Source organism: Anomaloglossus baeobatrachus, chromosome 2 (assembly GCF_048569485.1).
Source record: "Anomaloglossus baeobatrachus isolate aAnoBae1 chromosome 2, aAnoBae1.hap1, whole genome shotgun sequence".
Lineage (NCBI taxonomy): Eukaryota > Metazoa > Chordata > Amphibia > Anura > Aromobatidae > Anomaloglossus > Anomaloglossus baeobatrachus.
Window position 1 is genome coordinate 28,964,820 of NC_134354.1, and position 25,789 is coordinate 28,990,608.

The window sequence follows — 25,789 nt, forward strand, 5'->3', positions numbered from 1 at the left end:
AGTGTTTTAAAGGGCACATGGTAGGTGGGACCCCCGTAGGTTTTGCATTGGGACCCCAAAGCTTCCACTTATACCCTTGTGTTTATAACCATTTGCCTCATGCAAAAAAAAACCCAAAAAACAATTATCCAGATGGTCACCTCCCCTAGAGAGCCATTTCTGAGGACCCTTCCTGCATCTATTTCCCATATGTTCTCTCTGCTATTCGCAATATGCAACATGCAGCGACAGCGAGGACTCCGCAACTGGAGGAAACGTGGAGCCTAAATCCATCCGAGTGCCGGTTATATCTTTCATGTACGAGTATAATAGAAAAGTTTTACAACATTTTAGTATACACTGAGAAACATATATCCATTTTTCAGGAGGTGAACTGTAAGTTCTAAGACTTTTTCTATCTACAAAAGGCCTTTTTCTCCCACATATTGTCCCCAAACTTGTGTAAATCTGTGTTAGTGATCAATTCTCCTCTGTGGAGATAATCCATCCACCTCACAGGGGTGGCATATCAAGATGCTGATTAGACAGCAGGATTATTGTACAGATGCGCATTAGGCTGGCCAGCATGATTATTGCACAGGTGCGCCTTAGACTGGCCAGCATGATTATTGCACAGGTGTGCCTCAGGCTCCAAGATCGTCTCAGACCGGCCATAATCGGTGCAAAACCAAAGAATTTCTGCACAATCCGTCATACACCATCTCAGGCCTCCAAAACACATCCGTGAAAAGCACGTGCGTGTTTTACGGGCTGGTTTTCGTGTCCGTTTTCCATTTTTTAGTCCGTTTTTATGGTACGTATGGCATCCGTGTGTTTGGTGTATGCTAGCCGTGTGTGTGTGTGTGTTGAATGTCCGTGTGTGCGTGAGATGCGTAAGTGTCATGTCTGTGTGTTGCAACCGTGTGTTATGTTCCGTGTGTGATGCACAATGTCATTGATACATACCCGCTGACAGCAGACAGCAACGCGCAATGAGAATGAACTCGGGTGAACTTCACCCGACTTCATTGTCATACCGCGGCTCGGTCTGTGTCGCGTACTGATTAGCGGTCACCCGTGAAGGACTCACCGGTGACCGCTAATCCCCTGAGTCACTGAAGTGAGCAGCGCGATTAGCGCTGCCGTCACTCAGGTTACCCACGGCTAGCTGGATCCTCCACCCGTGACCGCAGCTCACCTGTGACTTCATCGCTGTCACTCGGGCGACTTGCAGTCACAGGTGGAGGATCCGGCGGTGGCCGCGAGTAACCCGAGTGAAATCATCGCTGATCGCGCTACTCACCTCAGTTGCTGCGTGGAGCTGACAGGAGCGGCGGTGTTCTTCTGCAGGTCTTGTCACCTTCATGTAGCAGAGCTGGAAGCGACGCGAGACCTCTGTGGATTACGCCGGACATGGAGGGGTTTTTCGGGCTTAATAAAGTGGTGAACGAGGGTATTTGTTAGTGTTTATTAATCCAAATAAAGGATTTTTTCAGGTGTGTGTGTTTATTTACTGTCACTTACAGATTAATCATGGAAGGTATCTTGGGGAGACGCCTGACATGATTAATCTTGGACTTAGTGGCAGCTATGAGCTGCCATTAACTCCTTATTACCCCGATTGCCAACGCACCAGGGCAAATCGGGAAGAGCCGGGTAGAGTCCCAGAACTGTCGTATTTAATGGATGAGGCAGTTCTGGGCGGCTGCTGGCTGATATTGTTATGCTGGGGGGCTCCCCATAACGTGGAGCTCCCCATCCTGAGAATACCAGCCTTCAGCCGTGTGACTTTACCCTGGCTGGTATCAAAATGAGGGGAACCGCACGTCGTTTTTTTTAAATTAATTATTTATTTATTTTACTGCTCGATATTGCCATGCCCACCGGCGACTGTGAGACAGCTGTCACTCAGCGTGGGGGCGTGTCTCACTGCAACCAATCATAGGCACCGGTGGGTGGGGAAAGCAGGGAATACGAGATTGATTAATGAGCGGCCGGCTTTTTCAAAATAGTAAAAGCCGCCGGAGTTTTTTTAACAGCTGTGCAGCGCCGCGCCGGTGATCGGGGATCGGTAAGTATGAGAGAGGGGGGAGACTGACTGACAGACAGAGAGAGATCGACCGACGGACTGAGGGAGATTGACCGACATACACAGAAAAAGAAAGAATGACCGACATTGCTAGAAAAAAGCACAAAACGTACACGGAGCATACGGAGATGCATCCGTGTCACGTACGTGTGCTCACGGGCCCATAGACTTTCATTGGGTCTGTGTGTGTGTGTTCCGTGCAGAAAACGGACATGCTTCCGTGCAAAACGGATACACATACGTATCACGGACACATGGACCGTATGGAATAACGCACGTGTGACCTCAAACATAGCATAACATTGGTGCATGTTTGTCCGTGTCTCCGGTATATACGGAAACGGACCAAACACACACGTGTTTCACGGATGTGTGTTGGAGGCCTCAGGGAAGCTCCTCTGCTGCTCGTCCTCCTCATTGGGGGTCTCCACCTGACTGAAGAGCGTCGTTGTAACCGACCTAAGTGGAAATGCTCACATGCAATGGTGTCTGGCACGTTGGAGAGGTTTCTCTTCTCCGGTGAATTCCAGTTTTCACTGAAAAAGGCAGATGGCGACTGTGTGTACGGCATCGTCTGGGTGAGCGGTTTGTTAACTGCACATTTAGAGTGGCCAGCTTAAGACACACCTGTGCAATAATCATGCTGGCCAGCCTAAGGCACACCTGTGATCTGTGTCTTGATATGCCACACCTGTGAGGTGGATGCATTATCTGCGCAATAAGAAGTGCTCACTAAGGCCTTGTGCACACAGTGCGTTTTATGGAGCAGAGTTCGTGCAGAACATTTCTGCAACATGTGCACTTTAGGTAAATATGTGATCAATATTTGAGAGGAAAATGCCTTTTGTGTGGATAGAAAAAGTCTTAGATCTTGGAGTGCAGTTCATGAAAAATGGGAGAAAAATCAAAAGTGTTGTGTTTCTATTTTTGTTCAGTGCAGTTTTGTATACAATTCATCATCTTCAAGATCTCTGCTTGCTGTCAGTGAATAAGAACATGCTGATTATTATTTGTTGGCAGTAATCCCGACACTCTGCAGATTCACCCTGTTTAGACCGTGCTCTGTGAGCTAAATTCGTCCTCCGCACACAGCAGACGAAGCAGGGGAGCTCACAGAGCGTTGTCCGGCCTGGATACTGTTGGAACATTCATTCATGTCTGTGAATGTAAATGTAATAGTTGTCATTCACTGACAGCAAGCAGTGGTATTGAAGTGTTGCATTAAAGCAATAACGTTTATTAGAACATTGTAGAACTTTTCATTCCGTATTTAATAAAGTGGCTTATTATAGTGCGGCTTATCATACTGCGGTCCATGTGGTGGCAGTGCCATCGGTCGGGCAGGCGCGGTGACTGTGTCCTGTTCTGTCCCTGTAGGGGTCCCTGCGTCTGGCGTTTGAAGAGGACAATGGACCGAGACCTTTAGAATTGGCCGTGAAGCAAGTGGGGAGCGTGGTGAAGTCCTATAATGATAAGGTAAAACCACCGGGATATATTCACAGTATGGCCGTATGTGTGCGCTGTATGGCACTACTATATTGTCACTGTATGGCAGTATTATGTATGCACTGTTTGGTACTTTTATATGTTCACTAGATGGCAGTATTATGTTGGCACTGTATGGCATTGTTATAAAAAAAACTCAAATCTTTATTTTTATATAGCGCTAACATATTCCACAGCGCTTTACATACATCAGGAACACTGTCCCCATTGGAGCTCACAATCTATAGTCCCTATCTGTATGTTTTTTGCAGTGTGGGAGGAAACCGGAGAACCCGGAGGCAGGGCCGTGGAGTCGGAGTCGTGGAGTCGGAGTCGGTATAAAATGCACCGACTCCTAGAATATATAATAAATTGGGGACAGTGTGCAATGCAGAATGTGCTGAATATTTTACTAAATAATAATATTTAGTATAATGCTTATATTTAAGTGAAAAATGTATTGTAGTACAATGTGAACATCAGACATTTAACTATTTTTATGATACAATAATCAAGATATTTGGATGGAACATAAAATATTTATTGGATACAACTTTAGAACACAAAAAAACTAATAAATTGTAAATATGTAATACAATATGTAATATATATATATACCGTATATACACACACACAAGATATATATGTAAGCTACTGTATATTACATAGTGTATTACATATTTACAATTTATTAGTTTTTTGTGTTCTAAAGTTGTATCCAATAAGTATATTTTATGTTCTATCCAAATATCTTGATTATTGTATCATAAAAATTATTAAATGTCTGATGTTCACATGTTCATGTATTACAATAAATTTTTCACCTAACTATAAGCAATATATGTAGGAGTCGGAGTCGGTGCAAGAGAAATTGAGGAGTCGGAGTCGAAGGTTTGGCTTACCGACTCCACAGCCCTGCCCGGAGGAAACCCACACAAATACGGGGAGAACATACAAACTCCTTGCAGATGGTGTCCTTGGTGGGATTTGAACCCAGGACCCCAGCGCTGCAAGACTGCAGTGCTAACCACTGAGCCACCGCAAGACTGCAGTGCTAACCACTGAGCCACCGCAAGACTGCAGTGCTAACCACTGAGCCACCACAAGACTGCAGTGCTAACCACTGAGCCACCACAAGACTGCAGTGCTAACCACTGAGCCACCACAAGACTGCAGTGCTAACCACTGAGCCACCATGCCGCCCTATGTTATATGTTCACTCTATGGCAGTATTATGTGTGCACTGTTTGGTACTTATATATGTTCACTAAATGGCAGTATTATGTTGGCACTGTATGGCATTGTTATATGTTCACTGTATGGCAGTACTATGTGGACACTGTATTGTGTACACTGTATGATACCGTTATATGTACATTGTATGGCAGTATTATGTGGGCACTTTATGGCATTTTTATATTTTCACTGTTTAGCAGTATTATGTGCTCATCGTATAGTATTGCTATATTACTGCTATATTCACTGTGTCAGTATTATATGGGCACTGTATGGCATTGTTAGATAAGCACTGTATTGCAGTATTATACGGTCACTGTATAGCAATATTATGTGGACACTTATGTATGCACTATATGGTACTGTTATATGTTCATTGTATGGCAGTATTATGTGGGCGCTGTATAGTATTTTAATATATTCACTGTATAACAGCGTTATATGTTCACTATGCGACAGTACCGTATTATGTTGGTGCTGTATGGCATTGTTATATGCGCACTGTATTGTAACATTATGTGGGCACTGTATGACATTGTTATATGTTCACTGTATGGGAGTATTATGTGTGTACTGTATAGTAGGCTATATGTTGCCTGTATGGCAGGAGTATGTGAATACTGTAGAGTAGTATTATGTGGCCATTGAGCTGTACTGTTATATTCACTCCATGACAGTATTATGGTGGCACTATGATACTATCAAATGTTTACAGTTTGGTCCTGTTTCTAGAACTGTATCATGGTATTATTTAGGCACTATATGGCCCTATTATTGGGGTAAAATTATAGCGGTTTAATTACTACTAAAGTAATGGCAGATTGGTTCACACAGAGATGAGTCTGTAGTGATGGGAGCCGCACTTATGTGGGCTCAGGCCGGCATTTATGACAAGGGCACTGTGGCTTTTTCTTTGACGTGCAGTGGCGGTTTGTGAACAATCTGCCATATTGTGCATATTATTTCAGTCATGGGAAGATGTACCTCATTTTTGAGGGAGCCATTAATGTCACTCCACATCTCCTGGTTATCTGGAGATGGAGGACTAGTGATGATCGAGCGTGCGCAATACTGCTCTGTACTCAATCGAGTATTCGGGTGCTCGATCTCCCGGGAGAGACAGCACCCGAGCATGGTAGTGCCCGCTCATCACTAGTTACCAGTACCAAGCACCCGAGCATGGTAGTGCCCGCTCATCACTAGTTACGAGTACCAAGCACCCGAGCATGGTAGTGCCCGCTCATCACTAGTTACCAGTACTGAGCACCCGAGCATGGTAGTGCCCACTCATCACTAGTTACGAGTACAGAGCACCCGAGCATGGTAGTGCCCGCTCATCACTAGTTACCAGTACCAAGCACCCGAGCATGGTAGTGCCCGCTCATCACTAGTTACGAGTACAGAGCACCCGAGCATGGTAGTGCCCGCTCATCACTAGTTACCAGTACTGAGCACCCGAGCATGGTAGTGCCCGCTCATCACTAGTTACGAGTACTGAGCACCCAAGCATGGTAGTGCCCGCTCATCACTTGTTACCAGTACTGAGCACCCGAGCATGGTAGTGCCCGCTCATCACTAGTTACGAGTACTGAGCACCTGAGCATGGTAGTGCCCTCTCGTCACTAGTTACGAGTACTGAGCACCTGATCATGGTAGTGCCCGCTCATCACTAGTTACGAGTACTGAGCACCCGAGCATGGTAGTGCCCGCTCATCACTTGTTACCAGTACTGAGCACCCGAGCATGGTAGTGCCCGCTCATCACTAGTTACCAGTACTGAGCACCCGAGCATGGTAGTGCCCGCTCATCACTAGTTACGAGTACTGAGCATCCGGGCATGGTAGTGTCCGCTCATCACTAGTTACCAGTACTGAGCACCCGAGCATGGTAGTGCCCACTCATCACTAGTTACCAGTACTGAGCACCTGAGCATGGTAGTGCCCGCTCATCACTAGTTACCAGTACCGAGCACCCGAGCATGGTAGTGCCCGCTCATCACTAGTTACGAGTACTGAGCACCTGAGCATGGTAGTGCCCGCTCATTACTAACCGTGTTTAATTGGAGGGAAAAGTTGAGATATTTTTGAGCGTGTGACAAGTGAGCGCTGATCACGAGCCGGGGTGTATTGATTTGTGTGTGTTGTGAGTGCCTGGCACGGAGCCCGTATCCGCACAGTCAGGCGAGCACTGAGGCCCCCACCAATACACTAATCGCCCATCTGTCCCTGAAAACAAAACGTCTCTCAGTCAGACCCTCGTAAGTGGATTATGTGGAGACTCTCAAACGCCAGAACATCCTGCAACAAGAATCCTATTAACCCTAATTACGCAGGTTCATTTATTTATTTATCTCCCTATAATTCGCTAACACTTTAAATCTTCGGTGTCCTGATATCGGGTCATTCTCACGCCGGCTCCGAGTCTGCGCCTATTATTCTACATTTATTTATTTATATGGGGTGGTTTGTTGTTTGTTTTTTTGTTTTTTATTACTTTTTTCTTATGTAGGTCAGAATTTTTTTTTTTCCATTCCTAGATTTATTTTGTATGTATATGTTTTTGGGGTTTTTTTTAAATTTTTTTTAAGGCCATAGTTTTTTTTTCTTTTATTTTTATTTTATTATTTATCATTTTTCCATTGTGCCTTTTTTTTCAGGTTTTAAGGTAATTCCTAAATTTATCTATTTTTGCGCTTATTTATTTATTTTTTCTTAGGCCACAGTGTTTTTTATTGTTGCTCATTTACAGTTTACAGTTCAGCTGTGGATTTTTAATGGACCTTTTTTTGTGTTTTTATTTCTTTAGTGCCTACTTTCTTTTATCAAAAAACTTTTTTTTTTGTTTATTAAAAAACAGTGTGCAGTCTTCCCTCACCCAGTTTTGATACCCAGCCAAGATAAAGCCAATAGCTGGTAAGTGCTATGCTCAGGGTGGGGAAGACCCATGGTTATTGGGCCCTCCCATCCTAAAAAATAGCAGCCTATAGCCGCCCAAAATTGTTGCATCCATTAGATGGGACAATTCCGGCATCTTTCCCGGCTCATCCTGATTGCCCTGGTGCAGTGGCAATTGGGGTAATATAAGGAGTTAATGACAGTTGACAGTTGCCACGAAACCCTAGATTAGTAATGGGAGGCGTCTATGAGACCCCCCCATTACTAATCCTGTAAGTAAAAAGAAATAAACACAAACACAGAAAAAAAAATCCTTTATTTGAAATAAATTACAAAAACCCCACCTTTCACCAATTTATTAACCCCAAACACCCAGTTCCGACATATCCACACAAAGTACCATGACGATCCCAGCTCTGCTACATACTGAAGTCACAGCACTCAGGCACATTACAGAACATGACCGCATGCTGCAGCTTTAGGCAGAGACTGACTGAGCCGCAGCTGTGAGCAGTGACGTCACTCAGTTTATGTGTGATCACAGCTGGAGGTTCCCATGGTACTCCACCTGTGACCGCAGGTAAACTGACCTCAGGTGACCTCACTGAACTCCATGACCTCACCTCAGGTGAACTCATCGAGTTCAATGAGGCCTACATCTCCTAGCAGAAAACCGCTTTTTTTCCCAAGTGATGCAGATTTTGTGCTGAAATTTATACACCAAATTCCTGCACCAAATCTGCATCTCCTGGAAAAAAAGAAAACGCATCTAAACGCGATGCATGTATTGATGCGTTTTTTTTGCCAGAAGATGCAGATTTGGTGCAGGAATTTAGTGTATAAATTTCAGCACCAAATCTGAATCTCTTGACAAAAAATGCACAAAATGGTTTGACATCGTTTCAGTGCACTTTCCTGCCAGGAGATGCAAATTTGATGCAGAAATCTGGTGCAGACATTTCAGCACTAAATTTGCACTGCACCACAATCGGAATGAGTCGGGTAAAGTGCCGTAATTGTCGCGTCTAATGGATACGACAATTCTGGGAGGCTGCAGGCTGCTATTTTTAGGCTGGGGTGGCCCAATAACCATACTGTAGCGCAGATAGGGCAACAATACCTATTTCTTTGCAATCTGTTTCTCCGTTGTGGTTAAAGTTAACATTTTAACCATATACCATTTAGACTGCAAGTGCACTGCTGCTTACGCCGTCTCCTGTATAGGATTGTTTACCCGGCAGATTCACACATATGTTGTTATAGACTGAGTAAACCATGCCAAGAATCTACTGCCAGGAAATCCTGGACCGCAGAGCAACATCCTAAGCGGGAAGCACAGGGATTTCTATTCCCAGGATATATATTTTTTAAAGGGTGTGTATACTTATGCAACAACAACAAAAATCTAAAAAAAAAAATGAATGGTGCCTAATGACGTACATGAAAATCTGTTTCCTCCAAAGAGTTAAAAAAAATCTCTAAACGTTTTATGTACACAGCTCCTTTGCAGGTTTATGTGTCTCTAAAGTGACAGACCACATTTAGTCTTACACTGCCGTCATACTTCCTGTGACCCCAGTTCTATTGCCTGTATGCATGGAGGCGCATGGGTCTGCATGGGAGCTGCGTACACAAACAGTAGGAAGTTTTTAATCAAAGCTGCTTACCAATTTATTCTTTAGATACTTTGAAATAATACAAAAGAAAGGTTGCAAAAGTCTACATAAGCTTTACAGGCAATAAATGTTCTTTATCAGTTTGCAATAAAACAATTTATTTTTTTCCTCCCCAACATTCACATAAATGTAGTCATTTTAGGCTCTGTTCACATCGGGATTCACAAACTAATCTTTGAATGTCATGCAATAATGAATTTAGGGAAGCTCTTTTTTTCCTAGTGGTGGCTGTATAAATCCATATGTAGTGAGCTCCCTCTAGTGGTGGCTGTATAAATCCATATGTAGTGAGCTCCCCCTAGTGGTGGCTGTATAAATCCATATGTAGTGAGCTCCCTCTAGTGGTGGCTGTATATATCTGTATGTAGTGAGCTCCCTCTAGTGGTGGCTGTATAAATCTGTATGTAGTGAGCTCCCTCTAGTGGTGGCTGTATATATCTGTATGTAGTGAGCTCCCTCTAGTGGTGGCTGTATATATCTGTATGTAGTGAGCTCCCTCTAGTGGTGGCTGTATAAATCCATATGCAGTGAGCTCCCCCTAGTGGTGGCTGTATATATCTGTATGTAGTGAGCTCCCTCTAGTGGTGGCTGTATATATCTGTATGTAGTGAGCTCCCTCTAGTGGTGGCTGTATATATCTGTATGTAGTGAGCTCCCTCTAGTGGTGGCTGTATATATCTGTATGTAGTGAGCTCCCTCTAGTGGTGGCTGTATATATCTGTATGTAGTGAGCTCCCTCTAGTGGTGGCTGTATATATCTGTATGTAGTGAGCTCCCTCTAGTGGTGGCTGTATATATCTGTATGTAGTGAGCTCCCTCTAGTGGTGGCTGTATAAATCTGTATGTAGTGAGCTCCCTCTAGTGGTGGCTGTATATATCTGTATGTAGTGAGCTCCCTCTAGTGGTGGCTGTATATATCTGTATGTAGTGAGCTCCCTCTAGTGGTAGCTGTATAAATCTGTATGTAGTGAGCTCCCTCTAGTGGTGGATGTATATATCTGTATGTAGTGAGCTCCCTCTAGTGGTGGTTGTATATATCTGTATGTAGTGAGCTCCCCCTAGTGGTGGCTGTATAAATCTGTATGTAGTGAGCTCCCTCTAGTGGTGGTTGTATATATCTGTATGTAGTGAGCTCCCTCTAGTGGTGGTTGTATATATCTGTATGTAGTGAGCTCCCTCTAGTGGTGACTGTATATATCTGTATGTAGTGAGCTCCCTCTAGTGGTGGCTGTATAATTCTGTATGTAATGAGCTCCCTCTAGTGGTGGCTACATGATGCCAAAATGTTCTAATTGTACTTAATGGCTGTTAAGGAATACATTAATATTGTGAACTGAGTGTTACACCTATTTGGCGGACAGTGTGAATAGTGATCAGGCTATGATATTAACCTGTCTATGCTTTGCTGTCAGGTTGTATCCTGCAGCGTGGTTGGTGACTATCTACAGTTTGCCGTGCGAGTTACTCGGACCCTTCCAGCCAACTCGGGATGCCAGGTGTACAGTGTCCGCATCACGCCACTACATATACATGTAAGTCTGTAGTAGGACCTGTCTTATATCTTCTGTTTTAACAGTTTCCATTCCTTGACATGAAGCAGAGATCTTGATACAGTAAAGGAAGACTTGTTTCTTCTTTCTCTCCTTCCAGTTGGAGCTTCGCATAAAGGAAGGGGCCGGAAAAGACGTCCAGGTCACCTGGTCAATGGGCAACTTCTGTGATCTCGATCTTCAGGTTCAACCAAAAACTAAGCTGGAGGTCAGTCAGTAAGTTGTGTTGTTTTATCTCCTTCATGTTGGCTGTTTCAGATGGAGAATGAAAAAAGGATGACCCTGAGGAGTATTATACCCCCGTATATGTCTATACGCATGAGTTCTCATATATGTGTCATGTTGGCAGACCCCCGGATCGGGAGCAATCAGGGAAACTCTGGAGGACATATTGAAGAACCTCATGGGTTGTGTCCGACCTCAAGTAGACCTGAGCAGCAAGCCTGCCGATGTGAAGGAATATCAGGTACCTAAAAATTACCAAACTTATACTGCCAGTCCAGCAGGAATGCCCATCACTGCTCAGAATAAAGCTAAGCGGGGGCGGGGTTTGTTAAATGGGGTGGGACTTATTAAGCAGGGGCAGGTCAAACTATTTTATAGAGCACGCCGTTGGCTCCTACCATGTTTCTGATTTTCTCCTCTCTCCGCGACTTGATCCATTGCAGTAAATCCCATCACTGCTCATAAGAAAGCTAAGCGGCGGCGGGGTTTGTTAAATGGGGTCAGGACTAATTAAGCAGGGGCAGGTCAAACTTTTATAGAGAACGCCGTTGGCTTCTGCCATGTTTCTGATTTTCTCCTCTCTCCACAACTTCATCCATTGTAGTAAAACCCATAACTGCTCAGAAGAAAGCTAAGCAGGGGTGGGGTTTGTTAAATGGGGGTGGGACTTATTAAGCAGAGGCGGGTCAAAATCTTTTATAGAGAATGCCCTTGGCTTCTGCCATATTTCTGATTTTCTCCTATCTCCACGACTTGATCCATTGCAGTAACGCCCATCACTGCTCAGAATAAAGCTAAGCGGGGGTGGGGTTTGTTAAATGGGGTGGGACTCATTAAGCAGGGGCAGGTCAAACTTTTATAGAGAATGCCCTTGGCTTCTTCCATGACTTGATCCACTGCAGTAAAACCCATCACTGCTCAGAAGAAAGCTAAGCGGGGGCGGGTTTTGTTAAATGGGGGTGGGACTTATTAAGCAGAGGCGGGTCAAAATCTTTTATAAAGAATGCCCTTGGCTTCTGCCATATTTCTGATTTTCTCCTCTCTCAACGACTTGATCCTTTGCAATAACGCCCATCACTGCTCATAATATAGCTAAGCGGGGGCGGGATTTGTTAAATTGGGGAGGGACTCATTAAGCAGGGGCAGGTCAAACTCTTTTATTGATAACGCCCCCTGGCTTCTGCCATGTTTCTGATTTTCTTCTCTCTCCATGACTTCATCCATTGCAGTAACACCCATCACTGCTCAGAAGAAAGCTAAGCGTGGGCGGGGTTTGTTCAATGGGGTCAGGACTAATTAAGCAGGGGCAGGTCAAACTCTTTTATAGAGATCGCCGTTGGCTTCTGCCATATTTCTGATTTTTTTCTTCTCTCTCCATGACTTCATCCATTCTAGTAAAACCCATCACTGCTCAGAAGAAAGCTAAGCAGGGGTGGGGTTTGGTAAATGGGGGTGGGACTTATTAAGCAGAGGCGGGTCAAAATCTTTTATAGAGAATGCCTTTGGCTTCTGCCATATTTCTGATTTTCTCCTATCTCCATTACTTGATCCATTGCAGTAACACCCATCACTGCTCAGAAGAAAGCTAAGCGGGGGTGGTGTTTGTTAAATGGGGGTGGGACTTATTAAGCAGGGGCAGGCCAAACTCTTTTATAGAGAACGCCCTTGGCTTTTGCTGTATTTCTGATTTTGCTCCTCTCTTCCCCCAATGTGTACAATTGGAGACCCTCACCCATTTATAATATTATACTCTCCTGTATATTTCTAGAACATTTCTGGCGTCTTTTCTCCACTAATCTGTCCTCCAAAACCCCCCCGAGCTCATGAACTGAAGCTTCAAGTGCGCAATATCAAAGCGACGCTGACGGGAAATGTCGAGACCTCAGGTAACTTTTATCCTTAAAGGGGCCTCCACCTATTAGGGTTCCCGGCCACCTTATGGAGTTTTCAGGATCAATCTTCCACCTACCTGAAATTTAAAGGGGTGCATGAACTCCACTTTTTCTGCCCCCCCCCAGGGATGGTGACGTGCTCTGCGCAGCTCAATGACCCCGTCCAGAGATTCACCACTGCAGCCATACAGCAGAGCGCGAACCTCAGCTGGGAGGATGAATTCCTTTTGTAAGTATATCTGGGATTTCCTATAGCAATGGCTTCACAAATTGCTCAAACATCATTATAATAAATGGTATTGTTATGAACAGAAACATGGTCACACACGGGTAACGGAAAAGAGGAGGACCTACTAGAGGGAGACGATACCACCCACACCCAACTGTTCCCTGTACAGACTAGAAGGACCGTAGCCACACAATTAATAACACCACCCAACTGGTCCCTGTATAGACTAGAAGGACCGTAGCCACACAATTAATAACACCACCCAACTGGTCCCTGTATAGACTAGAAGGACTGTAGCCACACAATTAATAACACCACCCAACTGGTCCCTGTATAGACTAGAAGGACCGTAGCCACACAATTAATAACACCACCCAACTGGTCCCTGTATAGACTAGAAGGACCGTAGCCACACAATTAATAACACCACCCAACTGGTCCCTGTATAGACTAGAAGGACCGTAGCCACACAATTAATAACACCACCCAACTGGTCCCTGTATAGACTAGAAGGACCGTAGCCACACAATTAACAACACCACCCAACTGGTCCCTCTAGAGACTAGAAAGACCCTGGCCACACAATTAACAACACCACCCAACTGGTCCCTCTAGAGACTAGAAAGACCCTGGCCACACAATTAACAACACCACCCAACTGGTCCCTCTAGAGACTAGAAAGACCCTGGCCACACAATTAACAACACCACCCAACTGGTTCCTGTACAGACTTGAAAGACCCTAGCCGCACAATTAACAACACCACCCAACTGGTCCCTGTACAGACTAGAAAGACCCTAGCCACACAGTTAACAAACCCACCCAACTGGTCCCTGTACAGACTAGAAAGACCCTAGCCGTGCAATTAATAACACCACCCAATTGGTCCCTCTACAGACTAGAAAGACCCTAGCCATGCAATTAACAACATCACCCAATTGGTCCCTGTACAGACTAGAAAGACCCTAGTCACACAATTAACACCACCCGACTGGTCCCCGTACACACTAGAAAGACCATAGACATGAAATTAATAACTCCACCCGACTGGTCCCTGTACAGACTAGAAAGACCCTAGCCACACAATTAACACCACCTCCCCAATGGTCCCTGTTTAGACTACAAAGACACAACACTACCCAGCTGCTCCCTGTACAGACTAGAAAGACCCTAGCCGCACAATTAACACCACCCGACTGGTCCCCATACACACTAGAAAGACCATAGACATGCAATTAATAACTCCACCCGACTGGTCCCTGTATACACTAGAAAGACCATAGACATGCAATTAATAACTCCACCCGACTGGTCCCTGTATAGACTCGAAAGACCCTAGCCACACAATTAACACCACCTCCCCAATGGTCCCTGTACAGTCTAGAAAGACCCTAGTCATGCAATTAACACCACTACCCAACTGGTCCCTGTTTAGACTACAAAGACACAACACTACCCAACTAGTCCCTGTACAGACTAGAAAGACCATAGCCGCACAATTAACACCACCCGACTGGTCCCCGTACACACTAGAAAGACCATAGACATGCAATTAATAACTCCACCCGACTGGTCCCTGTACAGACTAGAAAGACCCTAGCCACACAATTAGCAACACCCCCTTGAATCTGGCTCCCTAAAAGGCCATCAAGGGGTTTCGCGTACCTCCTGAAGGACTCACATGGGAGGCTGCAACACCCTGCCAACAAGAGGAGAGTTAGGGATAGGTGTTGGGAAGGAAAACAAACCAAGTCACAGCAGGAATCAACTGGTGTTTACCCAAAGATAAACCCCTTAGCTGAAGGGCTGGAACCTCTAGACACAAGTCAACCTAGAGGTATAGCCAGCATGGGAGTGCAGTAAAAGGTGAACATGTATAACCCAACACAGAATGTGATAGGGCAGACCACGGGAAAATGAGAAAATGAGGAGCGAACCGAGAATTGAGAAAAAAGACAATAGGGACCATCAGCATTTGGACAGGGAAGAAAAGGCAAGAGCCCGGCAGACAGAGGAACCGACATGTCACCGGATTAAATCACCAAACTGAACCATGACAGTTAGAATATTTTTAATATGGATGAATGTTAGTAAAACTGCAGGATCTGACTACACAGGGTTTGTTTGTAGTCTGTGACCATGGAAACAGGAAATTTAAAAACAAATCTAGTTACATTGTAGCTTAGGGTTTATTACTTCACCCGGTTGTATCACAAGCGCTCTTACTACTTCTACAGCTGCTACGTTACATGCCCGCGGTCTGGATGGGTACCGTGACATTAAAAAATAAATAAACAGTACATCACACAGTATTCAGTTTTTGGAGAAGGCTATGTACTTCTAGGGACCTCCCAGGACTTGGCTATCGATAACCTATTTTAGGAAATATATCAATATTGGATTGGTGGGATTCAACTACCATCATCCCACCGATCAGCCAGGTCCTACGGCGTCTCACCGATCAGCCAGGCCCTACGGTGTCCCACTGATCAGCCAGGTCCTACGGCGTCCCACTGATCAGCCAGGTCCTACGGCGTCCCACTGATCAGCCAGGTCCTACGGTGTCCCACCGATCAGCCAGGTCCTACGGAATCCCACCGATCAGCCAGGTCCTACGGAATCCCACTGATCATCCAGGTCCTACGGCGTCCCACCGATCAGCCAGGTCCTACGGTGTTCCACCTATCAGCCAGGTCCTACGGTATCCCACCGATCAGCCAGGTCCTACGGTGTCCCACCGATCAGCCAGGTCCTATGGTGTTCCATCGATCAGCCAGGTCCTACGGTGTCCCACCGATCAGCCAGGTCCTACGGTGTTCCACCGATCAGCCAGGTCCTACGGTGTCCCACCGATCAGCCAGGTCCTACGGTGTTCCACCGATCAGCTAGGTCCTACGGTGTCCCACCGATCAGCCAGGTCCTACGGTGTTCCACCGATCAGCCAGGTCCTCTGATATCCCACCGATCAGCCAGGTCCTACGGTGTCCCACCGATCAGCCAGGTCCTACGGTGTTCCACCGATCAGCCAGGTCCTACGGTGTCCCACCGATCAGCCAGGTCCTACGGTGTTCCACCGATCAGCCAGGTCCTACGGTGTTCCACCGATCAGCCAGGTCCTACGGCGTCCCACCGATCAGCCAGGTCCTACGGCGTCCCACTGATCAGCCAGGTCCTACGGCGTCCCACTGATCAGCCAGGTCCCACGGCAGCCGAATATACATAGCTCTGTGTAGTGGCCATTCCCCGTTATTGCAGCTCAATAGGCATAAATTAGCCAGTAAGAACGACTGCGTGGATAGGAACCTGTTGGACATTTTGGACCTGGCAATATTTAGTGTATATGTCAGTCTATTCCTCCCTGTTATCAGCCAGCCAGATAGGAGAAGGGATGACTATAGTGTTCAGCCCACCATGATCACAGAGGTGAGAGCCCGCTCCTGTGCTCCACTGTATATTTACAATACCCCCATAGCTGTCAATGAATGTGTAGCGAGGCGTGAAGAACAATGAATAATACCACCCTCTACAGATAAGACCTCTGAGGCATTGCTCACATTCCAGGGACAGGCGCCTCCGGCCGTCTGAGCTCCTCATTACACTCCAGATCATCCCTACTTCACCTAGAATGGACTCACTGCTAAGTGTAAAGCAGCACAGAGCATTTCAGGAGAGGAGTGTGCGAATAGTGACCTGTGAGGACATTGTCAGTGGTGAATACAGACAGTGGAGATCACAGACATTACAGGAAGGGGGGGGGGTCTGCAGCACCACAGAGTATTTCAGGAGAGGGGTGTGCAGACAGTGACCTGTGAGGACATTGTCAGTGGTGAATAGAGACAGTGGGAGATCACAGACATTACAGGGGGAGGAGGAGGCAGCACAGAGTATTTCAGGAGAGGGGTGTGTGGATGTTCAGACATCCCCTTTAGGGTAAGTTCACACAGTGCGTTTTTCGCGGCGTTTTGCGCAGTTTTCAGGTGCGTTTTTGCTCAGAAAACTGCATGACTTTGCTTCCCCAGCAAAGTCTATGGGTTTTCATTTTTGCTGTCTGCACACAGCGTTTTTTTTCAGCTGCGTTTTTGTGGTGCCACAAAAACGCAGCATGTCAATTATTCCCGCGTTTTTCACTGCGCTTTTCATCCATTGAGTGCAATGGGATGTTGAAAGACGCAATGAGAAACGCAAATAGGTGCGTTTTGGTGCGTTTTAGTGCGTTTCTAAGACCAAAAACGCAGCTATAAATGCAGGAGGTGGGTAGTAAAGTGACGTGTGCAGGAAGAGGATTCCTTCTGTCAGTAAACACAGAAGCGTGAATCCTCCCGGTACCGTCACCGCCGCTTCCACCTCCCGTCCTGTGCATGTATGCTGCCGTGCGGCGCCATGTCTGGGCGGGGGGTGGAAGCGGCTGCAAAATCAAATGTGAACAGTAAAAAAAAAAAAAAGTCATACTCACCAGTCTGCAGACTCCCGGGGCCATGCCCGCTCCCATCTCCTCCCGGTCCCGCCGCTCCGGTTGTGTGCAGTCTCCCCGGGTGCGTATGCCTGCAGGATGCAGGACCTGGCGATGGATCACCTGATGCAGTCACCTGACGCATCAGCTGATCGTAAGTCTCGGGCTGACGCCGGCTTCACCTATCAGCGGATGCGTCAGGAGACTTCATCAGCTGATTACCGGCAGCTGCTGCAGCGATCGGACGGGATCAGACTCCGGTGCAGGAGCTGCCGGTAATCAGCACATAAGTGAGTATTTTTTATTTTTTTTTGCACCGATGCATCTGCTGATTGTATAATCGGCTTTTATACAATCAGCTGATGTGTCATGTGATTCAGGCACTTGAACCTGGCACATCATCTGATCGCTTTGCCTTCCAGCAAACCGATCAGATGATATTGGACCGGATTGGACGGCGCGGGACCCTTGACCCAGGATTACTGCGGAGGGGGGGGTTCTTTATTTCAATAAAGATGGAGTCACTAATTGTGTTGTGTTTTATTTCTAATAAAAATATTTTTCTGTGTTGTGGTTTTTTTATCTTTACTAGAAATTCATGGTGGCCATGTCTAATATTGGCGTGACACCATGAATTTCGGGCTTAGGGCCAGCTGATAATATACAGCTATCCCTAACCCCATTATTACCCAGTGAGCCACCCGGCATCAGGGCAGCTGGAAGAGTTGGATACAGCGCCAGAAATGGCACTTCTATGAAAGTGCCATTATCTGGGGTGGCTGCGGACTGCAATTCGCAGCGGGGGTGCCCAGAAAGCATGGGCACCCTGCACTGTGGATTCCAATCCCCAGCTGCCTAGTTGTACCCAGCTGGACACAAAAATATGGCGAAGCCCACGTCATTTTTTTTTTTAATTATTTCATGAAATTCATGAAATAATTAAAAAAAAAGGGCTTCTCTATATTTTTGGTTCCCAGCCGGGTACAAATAGGCAGCTGGGGGTTGGGGGCAGCCCGTACCTGCCTGCTGTACCCGGCTAGCATACAAAAATATGGCGAAGCCCACGTCATTTTTTTTGTTTGGGGGGGCAAAGAAATCCTGCATACAGTCCTGGAAGGAGGATGCTGAGCCTTGTAGTTCGACAGCTGCTGTCTGCTCTCCTGCATACACTATTGGATGGAGGATGCTGAGCCTTGTAGTTCTGCAGCTGCAGTCTGCTCTCCTGCATACATTAGTGGATGGAAAAAGGGAGGGGAGCCAGCACTGCTCATGAATGGCATGCAACAATGAAGAAATAAAAAGTGTAATATTCACAAATTCATTCCTACTGTAACAATTCAATGAGATTTTTTGCAAATGATTGATCAATGATTTGAGCCCCCCTGCCCCGTCACGGCAAATCTCTGTAGGGGGGTCCCTAACGCTATATTATAAATTATTATGTACCATAAGGTCTCATATAATGCGTAGGACCATATGAAAACACCACTTACCCGAGACATGTCTGAACCGCTCCCATGCTGCCAGGACTGACAACCGCGAATAAAGGCAGTCCAGGTGCCAGCGTGTGTGGCAGAACCACACACACCAGCACAATGTCAGGACTGGCCCTCACAGTGCCAGACCAGCAAACATGGATGAGGGCGGAACAAGGTTCAGGCAGGTGGTGTTTAAACCACCTTGCCGTGCACGCCCAGTGTGGTTTGCAAATTCCTTCTGTTGCCATCAAAATTCATGTTGGTGCCTGTTCACACACAGCCACCGCCCCCTGGTCCATAGGCATCATTATTTAAGCACCACCTGCCAGAGGCTGTTCCGCCCTTCATCCATGCTTGCTGGTCTGGCACTGTGAGGGTCAGTCCTGACATTGTGCTGGTGTGTGTGGTTCTGCCACACACACTGGCACCTGGGCTGCCTTTATTCGCGGTTGTCAGTCCTTGCAGCATGGGAGCGGTTCTGACATTCCCCAGGTAAGTGGTGTTCTTATATGGTCCTGTTCAAGTCATTATATGAGACCTTATGGTACGATATTAATTTATAACATAGTGTAGGGACCCCCCTATAGAGATTTGCCGTGACGGGGCAGGGGGGCTCAAATCATTGATCAATAATTTGCAAAAAATCTCATTGAATTGTTACAGTAGGAATGAATTTGTGAATTTTACACTTTTTATTGTTTCATTGTTGCATGCCATTCATGAGCAGTGCTGGCTCCCCTCTTCTTTACTATTGGATGGAGTATGCTGAGCCTTGTAGTTCTGCAGCTGCTGTCTGCTCTCCTGCATACACTATTGGATGGAGGATGCTGAGCCTTGTAGGTCTGCTCCCCCTGACTCTCCCTCAAGCATACAGTCCTGGATGGAGCATGCTGAGCCTTGTAGTTCTGCAGCTGCTGTCTGCTCTCCTGCATACACTATTGGATGGAGGATGCTGAGCCTTGTAGTTCTGCTCCCCCTGCCTCTCTCTCCAGCATACAGTCCTGGATGGAGCATGCTGAGCCTTGTAGTTCTGCAGCTGCTGTCTGTTCTCCTGCATACACTATTGGATGGAGGATGCTGAGCCTTGTAGTTCTGCTCCCCCTGCCTCTCTCTCCAGCATACAGTCCTGGATGGAGGATGCTGAGCCTTGTAGTTCTGCAGCTGCTGTCTGTTCTCCTGCATACACTATTGGATGGAGCATGCTGAGCCTTGTAGTTCTGGAGCTGTCTGCTCTCCTGCATACACTAGTGGAGAATGAAGAACATATTGAAGAAGGAAATGACATCAGACCTTTTTTTTTTTGCTCACTGATAAAAAACGCATAAAGACGCAGTGAGCAAAAATGCAGCAAAACGCAGCAAAAAACGCACCAAATCGCGGCAAAACGCGTGCGCAGCGTCAAAAAAACGCAGTGTGTGAACCTAGCCTTAATTGTCCTGATTTACTGCCCGGTGGATTATAGGACTCTGTATGGATGAGTGGCTGGTGGGGGGGATGGGGGGGGGTCTTGTCTCAGCACATAGTGGTGTCATGAGTGGGTACAGGAGGTGTAGTGTTCGCAGGGCCGTCCTGGGAATTTCCAGCCTTTCCTTATGTAATCAGGCTGCATTCTCTACTCACTATACCTATGGGGGAATAATATAGGTCCTCTATGTGAGGGTATACAGTATATTATACAACCCTGACCTGAGGGTATACAGTACATTATGCAGCCGTGACATGAGAGTATACGGTGCATTATACAGCCCTGATGTGAAGGTATATAGTACAGTATACAGCCCCCACATGAGAGTATACGGTGCATTATACAGCGCTGACCTGAGGGTACATGGTACAGTATAGAGCCCTGACCTACAGTGAACAGTACAGTATAGAGCCCTTACATGAGGGTATACAGAAAAATGGTCGAGTTTCCCATTGACTTCCATTATACTCAGTACATGAGTTGAGTCTGTCCAAGTGTCCGCTCATTACAAATACCGAGCACACACGCAGTACTAATTAGGACCCATAGAACAGTATCATCTATATTAGGATCATAGAGCAGTACCATCTATATTAGGATCATAGAGCAGTACCATCTATATTAGGATCATAGAGCAGTACCATCTATATTAGGACTATAGAGCAGTACCATCTATATTAGGATCATAGAGCAGTACCATCTATATTAGGATCATAGAGCAGTACCATCTATATTAGGATCATAGAGCAGTACCATCTATATTAGGACCATAGAGCAGTACCATCTATATTAGGATCATAGAGCAGTACCATCTATATTAGGATCATAGAGCAGTACCATCTATATTAGGATCATAGAGCAGTACCATCTATATTAGGATCATAGAGCAGTACCATCTATATTAGGATCATAGAGCAGTACCATCTATATTAGGATCATAGAGCAGTACCATCTATATTAGGATCATAGAGCAGTACCATCTATATTAGGACCATAGAGCAGTACCATCTATATTAGGATCATAGAGCAGTACCATCTATATTAGGATCATAGAGCAGTACCATCTATATTAGGATCATAGAGCAGTACCATCTATATTAGGATCATAGAGCAGTACCATCTATATTAGGATCATAGAGCAGTACCATCTATATTAGGATCATAGAGCAGTACCATCTATATTAGGACCATAGAGCAGTACCATCTATATTAGGACTATAGAGCAGTACCATCTATATTAGGACTATAGAGCAGTACCATCTATATTAGGATCATAGAGCAGTACCATCTATATTAGGACTATAGAGCAGTACCATCTATATTAGGATCATAGAGCAGTACCATCTATATTAGGACCATAGAGCAGTACCATCTATATTAGGACTATAGAGCAGTACCATCTATATTAGGATCATAGAGCAGTACCATCTATATTAGGACCATAGAGCAGTATCATCTATATGGGGACCATAGAGCAGTACCATCTATATTAAGTCCTATAGAACAGTACCATCTATATTAGGACCATAGAGCAGTACCATCTATATTAGGACCCATAGATTAGTACCATCTATATTAGGACCCATAGAGCACTACCATCTATATTAGGACCATAGAGCAGTACCATCTATATTAGGACCATAGAGCAGTACCATCTATATTAGGACCATAGAGCAGTACCATCTATATTAAGTCCTATAGAACAGTACCATCTATATTAGGACCATAGAGCAGTACCATCTATATTAGGACCCATAGAGCAGTACCATCTATATTAGGACCATAGAGCAGTACCATCTATATTAGGACCATAGAGCAGTACCATCTATATTAGGACCATAGAGAAGTATCATCTATATTAGGACCATAGAGCAGTACCATCTATATTAGGACCATAGAGCACTACCATCTATATTAGGACCATAGAGCACTACCATCTATATTAGGACCATAGAGCAGTACCATCTATATTAGGACCATAGAGAAGTATCATCTATATTAGGACCATAGAGCAGTACCATCTATATTAGGACCATAGAGAAGTATCATCTATATTAGGACCATAGAGCACTACCATCTATATTAGGACCATAGAGCAGTACCATCTATATTAGGATCCATAGAGCAGTACCATCTATATTAGGACCATAGAGAAGTATCATCTATATTAGGACCATAGAGCAGTACCATCTATATTAGGACCATAGAGCAGTACCATCTATATTAGGACCCATAGAGCAGTACCATCTATATTAGGACCATAGAGAAGTATCATCTATATTAGGACCATAGAGCAGTACCATCTATATTAGGACCATAGAGAAGTATCATCTATATTAGGACCATAGAGCACTAGCATCTATATTAGGACCATAGAGCAGTACCATCTATATTAGGATCCATAGAGCAGTACCATCTATATTAGGACCATAGAGAAGTATCATCTATATTAGGACCATAGAGCAGTACCATCTATATTAGGACCATAGAGAAGTACCATCTATATTAGGACCATAGAGAAGTATCATCTATATTAGGACCATAGAGCAGTACCATCTACTGTATATTAGAGTGTGCCTAACAGTACATATGTGTAACAGTATCCTATACATTAGCGCCCATATACTGAGCAGCCATAACTCTCTCCATCAGCAGTAGTCTTGTCCGTGTTACGGTCCCGCTGTGGCGGTGGCTGCTGTACTCGCCTATCACTATGTAGTATTATTAGTGTATTGTTATCAGTGATCCTGTAGATTTGGAGGTCGCTTTATTCCTTTCTCCTCTTCTTTTTGCAGTGAGCTGAATGCAAAGTCCCGAGATCTGCAGCTACAGCTCAGTGACCCCGGGACCCCGGCAGGAGGTGAGTGCGACGCCCCGACACCTCAGCACCTGAAATTTCCCTGCACCCACTGTAATGTGCGTGTCCTTGTTTCCTCACAGATTGGATCTGATTGTTGGACGGTCCGGCTGCAGGAAACCTCCGTACAATGGATGACATATGGTCATGTATATTTTCTGTTTTTTCTGTAGGGCCCCCATTGGCCTGCGCTTCGGTGCCCCTGGATCTATTTAGGAAGAACCCCTCCGGAAGGCAGAATTATTCACTGACCCCCGGCAGCCCTTTGTCTGGGACAGTCAGCGCTCAGGTACGTACCTGTAATAGGGGTGTAAATAATTGTCCCCCTATAGTTTGGGGTGTAAGGTTTATGGACCCTTTCTTAGCACCCGCCACACATGTAGGGGTTTATGAAGCATATGAGGGTATATGGAGGCTATATTTAGGGTGCCCACATATGGATCAGGCACTAATGTTTTAAATGCAGCTGCTTGCTCTGATCGCTCCTGCTTAACTTCTTAAATACTGCTGCTTGCTCTGATCGCTCCTGCTCAAATGTTAATACTTGCTCTGATCGCTCCTACTTAACCCCCTAAATGCTGCTGCTTGCTCCCACCGCTCTTGCTTAAACCCTTAAATGCTGCTGCTTGCTCTGATTGCTCCTACTTAACCCCCTTAATGCTGCTGCTTGCACCGATTACTCCTGCCTAAACTATTAAATGCAGCTGCTTTCTCTGATCACTCCTGGTTAACCCCTTAAATACTGCTGCTTGCTGCAATTGCTCCTGCTTAAAGCCTTCAATGTTAATGCTTGCTCTGATCGCTCCTGCTTAACCCCTTAAATGCTGCTTGCTCTGATCACTCTTAAGGGCACAAACACATCAGCGGTATTCTGACGCACTGCCGGATCTGGCACAAGGGCAGTACAGTACATTACAGTTCACAGACAGTGTGGCAAGCCCCGGTCACATGCTGTCACATGCTCTGGTCACATGACCGCATGTGCCCGGAGCTTGCCAGTGAACTTTAATGTACTGTACTGTCCTTGTGCCGGATCTGCGAGTGCGTCAGGAAAACGCTAATCTGAAACCAGCGTAACCCTCTAAATGCTGCTGCTTGCTCTGATCACTCTGACTTAACCCCCAAAATGCTGCTGCTTGCTCCGATCACTCCTGCTTAACCCCTTAAATGCTATTGCTTGCTTTGATTTCTCCAGCTTAACCCCTTAAATGCTGCTGCTTGTTACAATTGTTCCTGCTTAACCACTTAAATGCCGCTGCTTGCTCTGATCTCTCCAGCTTAGCTTAACCCTTTAAATTCTGCTGCTTGCGCCGATCTCTGCTGTATAACCCTTTTTATATATATATGTAAAAATAAAAAAAAATGACCCTTTCCTTTTCCCCGGTTAAAAAATATAAGCTAATTCAATATAGTCCCATCAGTAAAAATCCATTCTATGAAAATAGCAAATATAATTAGTACAATAAATACGATAAGGAGATAAAAAATGGAACCTCCAGAATTATTTTTCTTGCTGGACCTCCCCCCAAAATATGCAACAAAAAGCAATCAAAGCATAGTATGTTTCCAAAATGGTGCCGAAAAACAAGACCTGACGTGGCTTCATCAATGGGAAAAATGGCCATTTAAATTTGGGCCATGGGGCCAGTTCCTGTAAAAATGACTGTTTTTTACAAGCTGCTGGTTCTTTCTGTGAGGCGACGTCTGATCTGTATTGTTGATTCCAGTTTCTGTTTGTGGAACCGAACGAAGTGAAGTCCTGGACGGTCCCGGTCCCCGCAAAGAAAGTGGAGAAGGACCGGACGGTGATGCCTTGTGGCACCGTGGTCACCACCGTCACTTCTGTTACTTCAAAGCCGCGGATAGAGGGGAAGAGTCCGGCTGCCACTCATAGTGATAAAACATCAGGTACGTTAGACCCGGTTATCAGGACTGGGTTGTAAGAAGTCCTAGAAGGAACTGGAACAAGTCGCTTCTATATTCTTCATTAAATATCTTGCAATCCTTGTGGATATGAGCCCTATGAGCCCTGGCTTCCTGCTGGATTATGGTGGGCTTGTGCAAGTAGGTGGCAGCCAATCTGAAGAAGCAGAGCTGTAGTGTAAAGCTTTGTCCCCAGCACATTAGAAGGACATGTAATATATGTCTGTAACGCTCATGGCAGGGGTAGGGGCAGTGAGCAGGATTAGTGGATCCACTGGACAAATAGGGGGGACCCGAGCTTAGCCTTTAGTGAGAGGGGCTTAACTAAACACCTACAGTGTGGCAGACACCAGGTACCACT

The 25,789-nt window shown here is 45.5% G+C and overlaps 1 protein-coding gene across 5 annotated transcripts in view; it reads left to right on the forward strand.

Moving 5' to 3' along the window:
• Nucleotides 1–25,789, forward strand: part of C2CD2 (C2 calcium dependent domain containing 2) — a 65,183-nt gene that overhangs the window by 20,792 nt on the left and 18,602 nt on the right. For all 5 annotated transcript variants that reach the window (XM_075332885.1, XM_075332887.1, XM_075332883.1 and 2 more), the window contains exons 3-11: nt 3,446–3,544; nt 10,772–10,891; nt 11,010–11,117; nt 11,259–11,375; nt 12,903–13,020; nt 13,153–13,255; nt 23,444–23,508; nt 23,679–23,794; nt 25,233–25,413. In XM_075332885.1, the coding sequence (XP_075189000.1) occupies nt 3,446–3,544; nt 10,772–10,891; nt 11,010–11,117; nt 11,259–11,375; nt 12,903–13,020; nt 13,153–13,255; nt 23,444–23,508; nt 23,679–23,794; nt 25,233–25,413 (1,027 nt within the window). The remainder of the gene's footprint in view (nt 1–3,445; nt 3,545–10,771; nt 10,892–11,009; nt 11,118–11,258; nt 11,376–12,902; nt 13,021–13,152; nt 13,256–23,443; nt 23,509–23,678; nt 23,795–25,232; nt 25,414–25,789) is intronic.